The sequence below is a fragment of the Mauremys reevesii genome, linkage group 2, assembly GCF_016161935.1.
Source record: "Mauremys reevesii isolate NIE-2019 linkage group 2, ASM1616193v1, whole genome shotgun sequence".
Lineage (NCBI taxonomy): Eukaryota > Metazoa > Chordata > Testudines > Geoemydidae > Mauremys > Mauremys reevesii.
Window position 1 is genome coordinate 65,508,658 of NC_052624.1, and position 11,123 is coordinate 65,519,780.

At 39.7% G+C, this 11,123-nt stretch overlaps 1 protein-coding gene across 5 annotated transcripts in view; it reads right to left on the reverse strand.

The window, feature by feature from the left end:
* The window catches only part of COLQ (collagen like tail subunit of asymmetric acetylcholinesterase), a 69,953-nt gene extending 62,487 nt beyond the window's left edge, over positions 1-7,466 (reverse strand). For 2 of the 5 annotated variants that reach the window (XM_039521491.1, XM_039521490.1), the window contains exon 1: positions 2,231-2,697. In XM_039521491.1, the coding sequence (XP_039377425.1) occupies positions 2,231-2,336 (106 nt within the window). In that variant the 5' untranslated portion in view covers positions 2,337-2,697. Of the gene's footprint in view, positions 1-2,230; positions 2,698-7,390 lie in introns of those variants that run through there. The other 3 variants (XM_039521492.1, XM_039521489.1, XM_039521488.1) reach the window with 3 other exon arrangements.
* Between the last annotated feature and the right edge of the window lie 3,657 nt (positions 7,467-11,123).

Below are 11,123 nucleotides of genomic sequence, written 5' to 3' on the forward strand. Positions count from 1 at the left end.
CTGGCACAAACTCACCCCTCCTGCACCAATGGAACAATGTGAGGAAAATGCTATGAGGTTTTCCTACCCCCTGGCCTCTCCAACAGGCCTTTCCAACAGAGAAGTTAAACCCACCTCACCTGGTTGGTTGGTTTGTTAACCAGCTGTTTAAGCTGCCTTTCTAGCAGAAAAAAATGTGTTGCATTAATGAAAATAATTTAATGAGAAAGGCCAGGACTATGACCTGAACTTCTCATTCTTTTTATTAAAATTTAGTGTATCAAGAGAGATTTTAAGCATTTAGATAAACAAAATAATTTCTCAGGGCTAATAACATGTATACTAAATAACAATCCAATATGATTTGGCATAGATAAGATACAAATAGGGGGCTTTATGATATAAAAAGTAGCTCAACATTAATATTTTCCTTATGCAAAAATCATACACAATTGAATAGAAATAAGATTTCTATAGGTTTATGAACCATCCCATAGAATTTAATGGACAATTATTTGCCTCCCTACAGAATTCTATAGGATTTTTTTTAAAAAATAAAACAAACTACACAAAGAATATAAATTCTCTTTTAAATGTTACAGCTTTTAAGAGTAAACTGTCATAGAAGCCAGTTATATTTCTATAAAATCTTATTGGTTCTATCCCTATCAAGTGCTACAGGACTTTCCCAAAGGGTTCCCTCCATTATATTTGTTGTCAGCAAAATATTAATCCATGAATGATTATATGTTCTTATGAATGAGAAGTTCAAACCATAGGAGCTAAATGGGTGCCGTGGATAGTTCTGCATTTAAATCTGGCTGACAAAAACAAAGAAAGAAAGAAATTGGATCCCAAGTGAAAAAATGAATGCAGTAGTTTTAGTCTGATGCCTAACGGACATTTGTTCAAATCTCACCAACTCCCATCTCTGACCAGCAGTTCCTGCTAAGGAGAGATTTCCATGTGGAATATCCAAACAGATCAAGACTTAAGTGCATGGATATTGACAGAGCTGTGAGAAGAAGCTTGTACAGCGCCTGCCTCAAGCAAATGCAATTAGTTTCTTATTGAAACTAACAGCAGATTTTTAAAGAATAAAAAAACCTAAAGGAAATCACCCAGGCAGTTAATATTGCATGGTTAAGAAGTCTATCACCATGCACTTCCTTCTTAGTCCCTGTTCCCTCTTAAATGTTTTGATTATACTCTATCTGTTCTTTTATTGCACCAGTGAGATTTAAAATAAATAGGAGACAGTGTAGCTTCAACAGTGATTTTATCTGCAGTTTTTAAATATGCACCTTTTTGGTAATTTTCATTGTGTTAGGAACAGAGATGGAATCTTGGAATCCAGCCGAGCTCAAGCTGCAAAACTGGGATCTGGTTTTAAAAGACCCAAATTTAGGGCTGGCTGAATCCAATCTTTTAGTAGGGGGTCATCTCTTTTCACGCATTCATTATAGCGGGAAAGAGAGAAAAAAGATAGACACTTGCCATATAAAGATGAAACTAAAGCAACTCAAAGAAGAGCCATAATCATAGTTCTCCTCAACTTTCCCCTCACCTTCTAGTGGGCAAAGGAAAGCCTTGCTGATTATAACTGTAAAACCTATTAAATGGGATTTCCAGTGCCCTGGCTCAGCTGACAATTAATCTGTTTTGCCTTTTGCCTGTCAGGGTTTTTCCATGCAGTGGGCTCTTGTTTGCTATGAAAGTCATCTGAGTATTTGTTAGTGTCATAGCCAGAGCCAGATGATGTTTATTCTGCTAACATCCAGTTGGAGTCCAGCAGCATTGGAGGAGGTCAGGGATATATTTATAGAAGCAGCTATACATCAGGACTCATTTTCTTTCCCTTGCACTAATCTACCTAAGCTCATCCAAAATAGAAAGAAACATGCAGACATGCAACTAATATACTCATTGGGCTGGATCCCCACCTGGTGTAAATTGGTGTAGCACCATAGAAGTCAATGGAGCCACATTGATTTACATCAGCTGATGCTCTGGTCTATTATTATGAACAAGGAAAGCAATAATAACAATTAAAAAAAAAAACCCATGGTGTGTGGCAAAATAGGTTTGCAGTGAAAAATTACCAGCCACCTATTCTGGGAACTGCTACATGTGCAATCAAGTACTGTTCCTCCCACCCCCTCAATTGCTAGCGTATGTGAAAGTTGGGCTGGATAGGAAAGAACCAGTCAATAAAAGAAACAAAAAGACTTAAAGCAACATCATCATTTACCTGAGGAAACGGGGAAGACGCTGTCGATGAATGAAGTGTGAGACAGAACAAAGCAGAAAAAAAGCTGAAGATAAAATCCCAAAGCTATTAAACTGAGGACGACCATGCTGGCTCCTCTCTGTAAAATTCCAACTTAGAGATGCAGGTCTGCTTTGGGGATCTCTCTCTCTCTCTACACTGTCTTCCCTGTCTATGTCTGTCTTGCTTGCTCTCTCTTCCCCTTTCTGTGTGTGTCTGTGAGTGTGTGTTTGTATGTCTCTCTCTCTCGCTCGCTCTCCTTCTGTCTCTCTGTGCCTTTAGGAAGAAAGAATGCCAACCATTTCCCATTAAATCTTCTCCTTACACTAGACCGGGTTATATTTAACTCAAGCAGTGGATCAGATGCCCCCACCAGGCATATTAGCTATTAAAACCATGGTGTTGGGGATTCTGTTTTTATTAGCAGAAACCAAAAGGCATTTTGGATGATAATAACAAGGAGAAAGAAAGGGAGAAATTGTAAACTGAACCATAAATAGCACCCTCATTACCGACAACCAGACACAGACATCAAGATAGAGAAACTCCCGGATTGATGGCTGAAAATCAATCATGTATTAAGGCATGTACATAATGACCTAACATCTCTGTAGAACTCATACTGCTTAGCATTTATTTAGATAGTGCATTTCAGCCTGACGGATCCCAAAAGCACGTCCCAAACTATTCAGCAGTATTCTTATTATCTGTAAGTATTTAAATAAAAATGACAGTATCAACAATTGTGCCTTGCATTGTATAAACATATAGTGAAAACAACAAGCCCTTCCCAAAAGAGCTAACAGCCCTGGTAACTGACAAGATGCAACATGTGGATGAAACAACAAATGGGTACTTGTATAGTGCCACTAAAATGCAAACAGCTCTGGGGGTGACATGTGGCTGACAGCATACTGCACACCAGAACAGGAAGGGAAATGATGTGACCAAGGAAATGGAAACAAATCCTCACTCTTGTGAAAACTTACACCGATCTTTACTATCCACATAGGAACTTAGTTTTTAAAGGTCTCATATCTACTCCTATTAACAGAGCTGTGCAAAGAAACTCATATTGTCAAGATAACTTGACAATATGGGGGCAGTCTTGTGATTGCTCGTCTTATGAAGCTTTCACCTTTACTGAGAATCTTTCAGTGTTTTCTACAGAAGAGTAATCTTTGTTGGTGAAAAATAGCATTAGTATCCCCATGACAGAGATGTCACTTCTAAATGAAATTTTGGAATTAAAAACTGTGATCAGAAGAAACAATAACATAGGTCTTCTCTTACTATGATTATTATTAAGTCACAATTATGTCTCTTCTCAGAGAGAGGGACTCTCAAGACAATAATATTTTTTAAAATTGCTTTCCTCTATTGTAACACTTTACATGACTAAAAATGTATTTGTTTAAGTCTAGTTTACTTATAACCATTTTGCAGTTTGTTCAGTTTTTGCATTACACTAATTTTGGACCGGACCATTTCAACTTTGGCTGATATTATTGTGTGTTAGTTAATTATGTTAACTTTCTCAGCACCATGCAGGTCATAGGAGAAGACATGGTTCCTGCCAGAAGGGATACATCTACATGGCAAAGTGAAAGTGCGATTGTAGCACAGGCTGGCTAATCTAATCTAGCTAACATGGGTAACAATAGCAGTGTAGATGTGGTAGCACAGTCTTCAGCATGGGCTAACAACCAGAGTACAAGCCCTCCAGGTCCCTGGTTATGTACTGTGGTTTCTAGCCAGTGCTGAAGCCCCTACCACCACATCTACGCTGCTATTGTTACCTGTAGATTAAATCTAACATGGGCATGACTACCCATGCTACAATTGTACCGTCATTTTGCAGTGTAGACATACCTAAGGAGTTTATCATTTAAAATCCTGATTCTGCAGAAGAATCCTTCTAATAGGACCCTGCAGAGGAAATGTTTAATAATAAAAATAATAAATAAATATACATATTTTTAAAAAACCTTGCAAACATTTTTATTAATAGGCCATATCATGTCGTCTGACCCACTGCAATGTAGGCTGAACAGGGAGCACACGGTGCCAACAGAGGCAACTACTTTATTGAAGGTAGCATAGCTCAGAAGTAATACAGCAAGTGAGGCCACGTCTACACTACAGCTATAGCTGTGCCACTGTAGGGCCATAGCGCAGATGCTTCCTACATTGATGGAAGGGGGTTTTCCGTCTATGGAGTTAATCCACCTCTCCAAGAGGTAGTAATTAGGTTGAGGGGGAAAAATGTCTGTTGACCTAGCTATATCTACCCTGGGGGTTAGGTTGACCTAACTACAGCACTCTAAGTGTGAAATTTTTCACAGCCGTGAGCAACTGTAGCTAGGTCAATCTAATTTTTAAGTGTAGACCAGGCCTCGCTGCAACCTACAGTTAACACTTTCAATGCTTCCCATCAGTTTTCTTCCTATTTCTTTTAATGGGGAATTCTGCTTAAAAATTAAATGTTACAATACGACCCCTCACCTCACGATAGTTTTGTGAACAAACCCCTTCCCTTTTATGGAACAAGCAGTTTGAGCCTATCCTGCCTGAGCTAGGTAAACTATTCCTAAGCTAAACCTGGTGCCAAAGGGACATTCTAATGTGTCAAAGAGAGCAAAAACTAATCAGGCAAAAAAACACTGCTACAGAAAACATGTCCACCCCCATAAATAAGGTGAACACAGGAGATGTTTGCATTTAAACACAGATGGGCCTTTTCATTACTTCATGGCTTAGGCCAGGGGTCCCCAACACGGTGCCCACAGGCACCATGGCGCCCGCGGGGGCATCTAAACGCGCCCGTGTCCTGACAGGTGGTCGAGCATCCGCCGAAATTCGGTGGCGACGCCGCTGGATGACGCTGCTTGCTGCCGACAAGTGACATCATCCAGAGGCATCGCCGCTGAAATGCTGCTGTATTTCGGCGGCATTTCAGCAGATGCTCAACTGCCGCCATAGTCCTTCATCTGGCGCCTGCCAGATGAAAAAGGTTGGGGACCACTGGCTTAGGCCATCACTAATTATTACTGAAGTTGTCATTGGAAACTCCAAGGTAGCTTCTACCTTCAGCCTGCCTAACAGCTCCCAGCCGAAGTCAGCCAGACGGACTCCATCAAGGCACAAGTGCTGGGATTTTGCTTTATTTTCATTAACGTCCCAGTCCTACTGAAATTCATGGCAAAACTCCCCTTAGTTACAGTGGAAGAAGGATCAGACCCTATGAGAATGAAATGGTGAAATTATTTGAATGGTTAATAAAAAAACAGCACTACGTTTGCCTAAAGACTTTCCCCAGCCGCTGCATTACATTCAGTGAAGCTCCTCAGTCAAATGGTTCACTCCCCCAGCCACTCTGTTTGGGCTTGATCCAAACTCTGCAGAAGTCAATGGAAAGTTTCCAATCATGCTTAATGGGCTTTGGATCAGCCCCTTAATAGAATGCTTTGGCAAGGTTTGGGGGATTCATACAGTTAAGCCCCCTATCTATCACCCAAAGGGCAATGAAAGCTAAACAGAGATCTTTCCCCTTTATCTTATTTCAGCTGATGTTTACTGGTATGGCTAAAATGCATATTAAAAGTGATTCATAGACCCAGCCACCACAGTTATCCCATAACCATTTTTACAAGCCAGTTTTTTCCATGCAGTGATGTTACAGAAGAGGCTGAACTGGATGTGTTTTTTACATGATCCATATTTATATCTTGCCTGAAATTTGTTCCAAAAGCAGAACCGCTGTGCATAGATTAGAAAGCATATTGATTTAGGGGTATTTCTATTTTTAATTCCATTAGCTTCAGGAAAACACAACAGAACCCCCAATCTTGCAGATCCTTACTTATGTGAGGTACCCAAGGGGACTACAAGGTTTGCAGGATCTGGCCCAAATAAATTGTTCCACAACCATGACCCTTAACACCACTGCAAGCTTCAGTCTTTTGATCCGTTATGATGGGGCATATCAATATTTTTATTTCAGGGAATAAACTGGGACTTCAAAAAAATCCATATTCAGTGCTATATTAACTAAGTAAATGTCAAAAATCCAACTAATCACTGCAGGCAAAAAACAACACAGCTGTTGGAGCCGGTAAGGTAGTGGCTGTCTATTGCTTTTTTCAGCCCAGAGCTGAACTCTTGAAGGGAGAGGATGGTGGAGCCCTATTGATCAGTCCTCCCATGTAAACTGAATTTATGAACCTGTCCTTTCTGTGCAAGAATTAATGACAATTCAATTAAAGAGAAGGCTTCTTCCCAGTCCCATTTACTTTCAGCTGGCAGCTCCTTCATCTACAGGCTAAAGGAGAATGAATGCACCTAAAATAAACCATCAGTAATCTCAAAGCCCTGTGCAATCACAAGTTTAATTAAAGAACAAAGCCAATCAAGCCTTTTCAGTTCATAAGAATGAAAGATCTTCAACAGTGTGACTGGGTAAAATGAGACGACAGAGAATTGATGCAATAATTGAATATGCCTTTATGTCTGCAAAGTAAGCAGTACAGAAGAAAATCTATTCACTGAATTAGAGCAGAGCTGGAAAAGATAATTTATAATTAAGTTTTCTTTGCAAAATTTGCAGAATATTCACGTTATTAAAAATGGCTAGCATTCAATTAATGCTAGCCATTTTTAATAACAAGAACCTGGTTTTTGTTTGTGAGTGTGCACAAATCAGGCCCATTTACCAATATGGGTGTTTACAGTTCTATGATGGAGCCAAAATTTCCTTGGGAAGATATTACCTGCAGGTATAGCCCATCAAAACCAGTTCCTGAAGTAAACAAGGTAACAAATGCAAAAAGCAAAGAATGGTCTCAACACTTCCCTGCTGTTGTGTTTGGAAACCAAGGTCTCTGGAGACAAGGCAGAAAAAACAGCTAACTTTGTGATGAGCTAAATCCAACTATATGGACAAGACAGTTCTGGCTTATTCCACATCTCTAGCCACACTGTTCATCAACTGACAATACAATCAGCCAATTAAACACGAGATAGCGCTATTATGTCTTCAGAATACTCATTGGGTGAACGCAACCTGAGGGCAGGGCACTGTTGCCTAATAACTTCTGAAAGCCACAAGCTTTGAAAATTAATCACGTCCTGGGCATCACATACTTCAGAGCAGCCATGTCCTCAGGTGTAGATGTTACCAACTTCTCTCTTCTCTCTATACTCAGCTCTCAACTTTCCTAAAATAAAATAGTAAAAACTGGTAGAGGATATTTTATTGTCAAGCTTCCCTGAGGTTATCTGACTACAGATAGGCCCAAATCTAGTCCTCCCACATCCAGACTTCCCTGGCCTTTGAGGAATTTCAGATCTAGACGTAGAGGTTGCAGCTCCAATCCATCTCTAGGGCCCAATCCTGCAACTCTTTTACCTATGAGTAATCCTTATGCACACATGTTGTGGATATTTTTTTTCCAGCTTTTTCAGCTGTTACTTTATTACTGAAAAGGGGATTCTGGGTCTCCTCCCACTATCCTGTTTCTGGCCGCCTGTTTAGTCCCTATTTTTATTTATTAATTTATGTTTAACATTTATAATTTAACTTTAAAAAATGTTAAACTTTGTAAAAGCATTGAGACATTCAAAGGGTTATCTAACACAGTTAAGACTGCCAGGAGACGTTGGCTGCTGCCCAAGGAGCATCTGTGTCAGTTCTGCAACCTTGAATGAAAGATTTGGATGGCTTTTCAGTGGATTTTTTAAAAAGCCAATTCATTTTACACATTTTTTAGTTTTTAAAATAGTTTTTTTTTAAATTTTGCAGGCCCTTCCTATGCTGTAAACAGGTTATTAAAAGAGATCAAATAAAAATTGTTAACTTCTTTGGCTTAGACATGCCAGCTGAGCCTTTGAACTTATTTTTAAATGGTTTTATACTTTTGAAACTTTTTTTTGTAAACTGCAATAATAAGCTGATGGGTGTATTTTAGTTATTTGAGACGTCAGTAGGCTTACTCTTATACTTAACTTTTTCGACAGGCAATTTTAGCTGCTGTTTTATTTATTTATCACTATAATTTACTACTTTTTTTGTGCTTAGGTCACATTTTTACTAGTGCATTTGGAAGCAGTTAAGCCATATAGAAACTCCTATTGTTTTGATCAGTGATTTTAACTAAATTGTTCATAGTCAAACAATTTAAATTAGATTGTCACTGTACTTGCAGCAGCCAGCACAATTGGTAATTTACAGACACATCTATTAGGAAGGGCACATTTCCTTCAGAATGGCTGTCAAGGCATCTCAGGGGGAAAAAGCACAGTGGTGGTGGATGTCACCATCTGATCTCTCCTTTGCATAGTTTGTTTGATTATTAAGGATTTTACTAGGCATGTTATCTGCTATAACTGGGTTTGATTATTAAACCAAGCATTCTTTTAAAAACAAAACACTTTTATGTACTTTTTAACATTTTATTACTTGCACTGCCCCGGCCTTTATAGTCCCCTCCAAGCTCTGCTGTGTTAATTTGTGCAAAAGCTCCTTTTAACTACACATACCTTTTCCTAAATAGTCACTTAAGTTTTTCATTCTTTAAGAAGACACTTCCCAAGACCTCACACAAGCGACTAAGTTCTGGTACCATAACTCTGACTCCCGAAGTATCTCAACTGACTTTTTCTTGGTGGTTCTAAGCTTATCTTTTATAGTTTTTGCACTTATTTTTTAACTTAGTACACTTTGCCTGCAAAGCTGTACTCCCTAAATACAGTCCTTGACAGGTGGCTGGTTTTTACTTTGGATTTATGAAGATAGGTAACAGACATTGTGCTCTCCCTGCCCTTTCGGGAAACTTTTCTATTTAGTTTCTTTTCCCCCCTCTACAACTCTGATTTGCTCTTTACGCTTTTTGCATCCATCCCTCAAGATGACATGTTTTGTTTGAAAAATTTTAGCCACCAGAAATAATCCTTGTGAAACTGCTGCCTTGATTTGGGCTTTCTTTGCCTTTGGATACAAAAACCCCTAGATACTATTTTTTCCATGGCTGCCAATGGGTCCTATTTTTTGAGAATTTCAGTCACATTCAACAGACTTTGCTGTGCTCTGCCAAGCATTCTTTTCTTTTTTAAATCTAATACCATTCTTTGGAGTTCCTTTTTCGCCCAGTCTCCCCCTAATACTTCTCTGGGGAGTCCATAGGGTCCACCCTTAGATTTAACCCACTTCTCCAGGGTGGTACTAACATCCTCATATTTAAACCCTTAAATCCCTCCAATGCCATTTCCCTTATTCTTAGGTAGCAATCTTCATACTTAACCTACTCCAGACAAGTGGAACCTTGGTTTGCTCTGGGCTCATCACTGAAGTTACTTTACCTGCTCTAGATGAGCGGCAGCTGAGTTATGGCACCACTATTTTGGTGTTTCTTTGAGACTTCTTCCACTCGGTTCTTCAGGAATTCAGTCTGAGTCCAGTTTCATCCCTCAGGTTCCTTTATTTGGCATACAGCAACGTTGTGCTGAGTTGATCAGATTCAAATACAAGGTATGTACCATAGACACCTAATGTTACACAGCAACTTCTTTTATATACATGTACACATTACATTTACTATACGCGGCATTACACATTTTGGGATTGGCTTTCTTACTTTGTAGGGACCAATCCCTGCACAGCATTATCCAGGCATAACTTACTCTCTATTTCATCTTACGTTCTAGGCTTATCTTATCCATTGGGATCTTGTCCATTGTAAATGGTTCCCTGGATGTTCCCCCTTATCCGAGCTAGTACAGTCTGTTTCCAGCCTGCTGATCCATTTACCTCCCTAATCCTGTCTGTCAAGAAACAAGGCCTCACCCATGTCGTTACTCATGTCAAGCCTGGCCTACAAATACCAGGTGCTGAAATGAAGAACAATTTTACAGTCATAAGTCACACACTGAAACTCCCTATTATTGTTGTTACCCCTCCTCCCCTCACCTGCTTGTTTGTCTCATCGACTTGCTACTGCGCCTCTTTCCCACTCCAAGCTCTTACCATTTACAGGTTTGTACAGTACTTAGTGCAATGTGACCCTCCAGCTCAGCTAAGGTCTCTAGGCGCTACCACACAAAAATGACAAATCATTGTTTTCAGAGGAAAGGGAATGTAAATAAATCTCAGCTATGAGCCGGGCGCTTGTTGATATTTACAGCCACTCTGGGCAATATACGGTCAGAGGAGAGCGGCTCTGGTAATGCTTTCATCTCCTTTTCATTTAGATCTTCTTGCTTACTAATGGCTTCTGCACTGCTGCCCAGTGCAAAACTTACCAGCTATCCTAATATCACTGCAATGCTGCTGTAGGTATGAGGCCAAAGAATATCTGCCAGGAACTGGCTGTGACGGCTGCTAATTTAAATGATTTATAATTTACCCCTGCCAAGAAGTACACCCAATTAAATACCTCAAAGCACAAAACTCTTCTACATGAGCATTCCAGTTGGAAAAGTATTAATGACATTGCTTTCACATTTATTCCAGCCTCATGGCTGTTTGCACCAAAGGATATTATGGATGCTGGCAATACAGCTGCACTAGGCCTGATTCTCCCATTGCTCAATGGCCTCTTTACCATGTACAGGGCTCATAAAGGCAGTGCTCTGCCCAGTGGAGGATACCGTAATGCTGCTTGCTGTTTGCCACCCTCCTCTGCATCTGCCAGCATATGCATGTGCTGAAAGGAGTGGCCTGAACACCACTAATCCAGCAAAGGATTTAAGCAAGTGTCAGCAAAGGACTTAAGCAATCGTCACTGGAAGTATTCATGTAAAGTTAAGCAGATGCTTAAGTGTAGTACTGAATCAGGGCCTAAAATCCATATTAACACTATCTTTTTTAAAATGACTATAT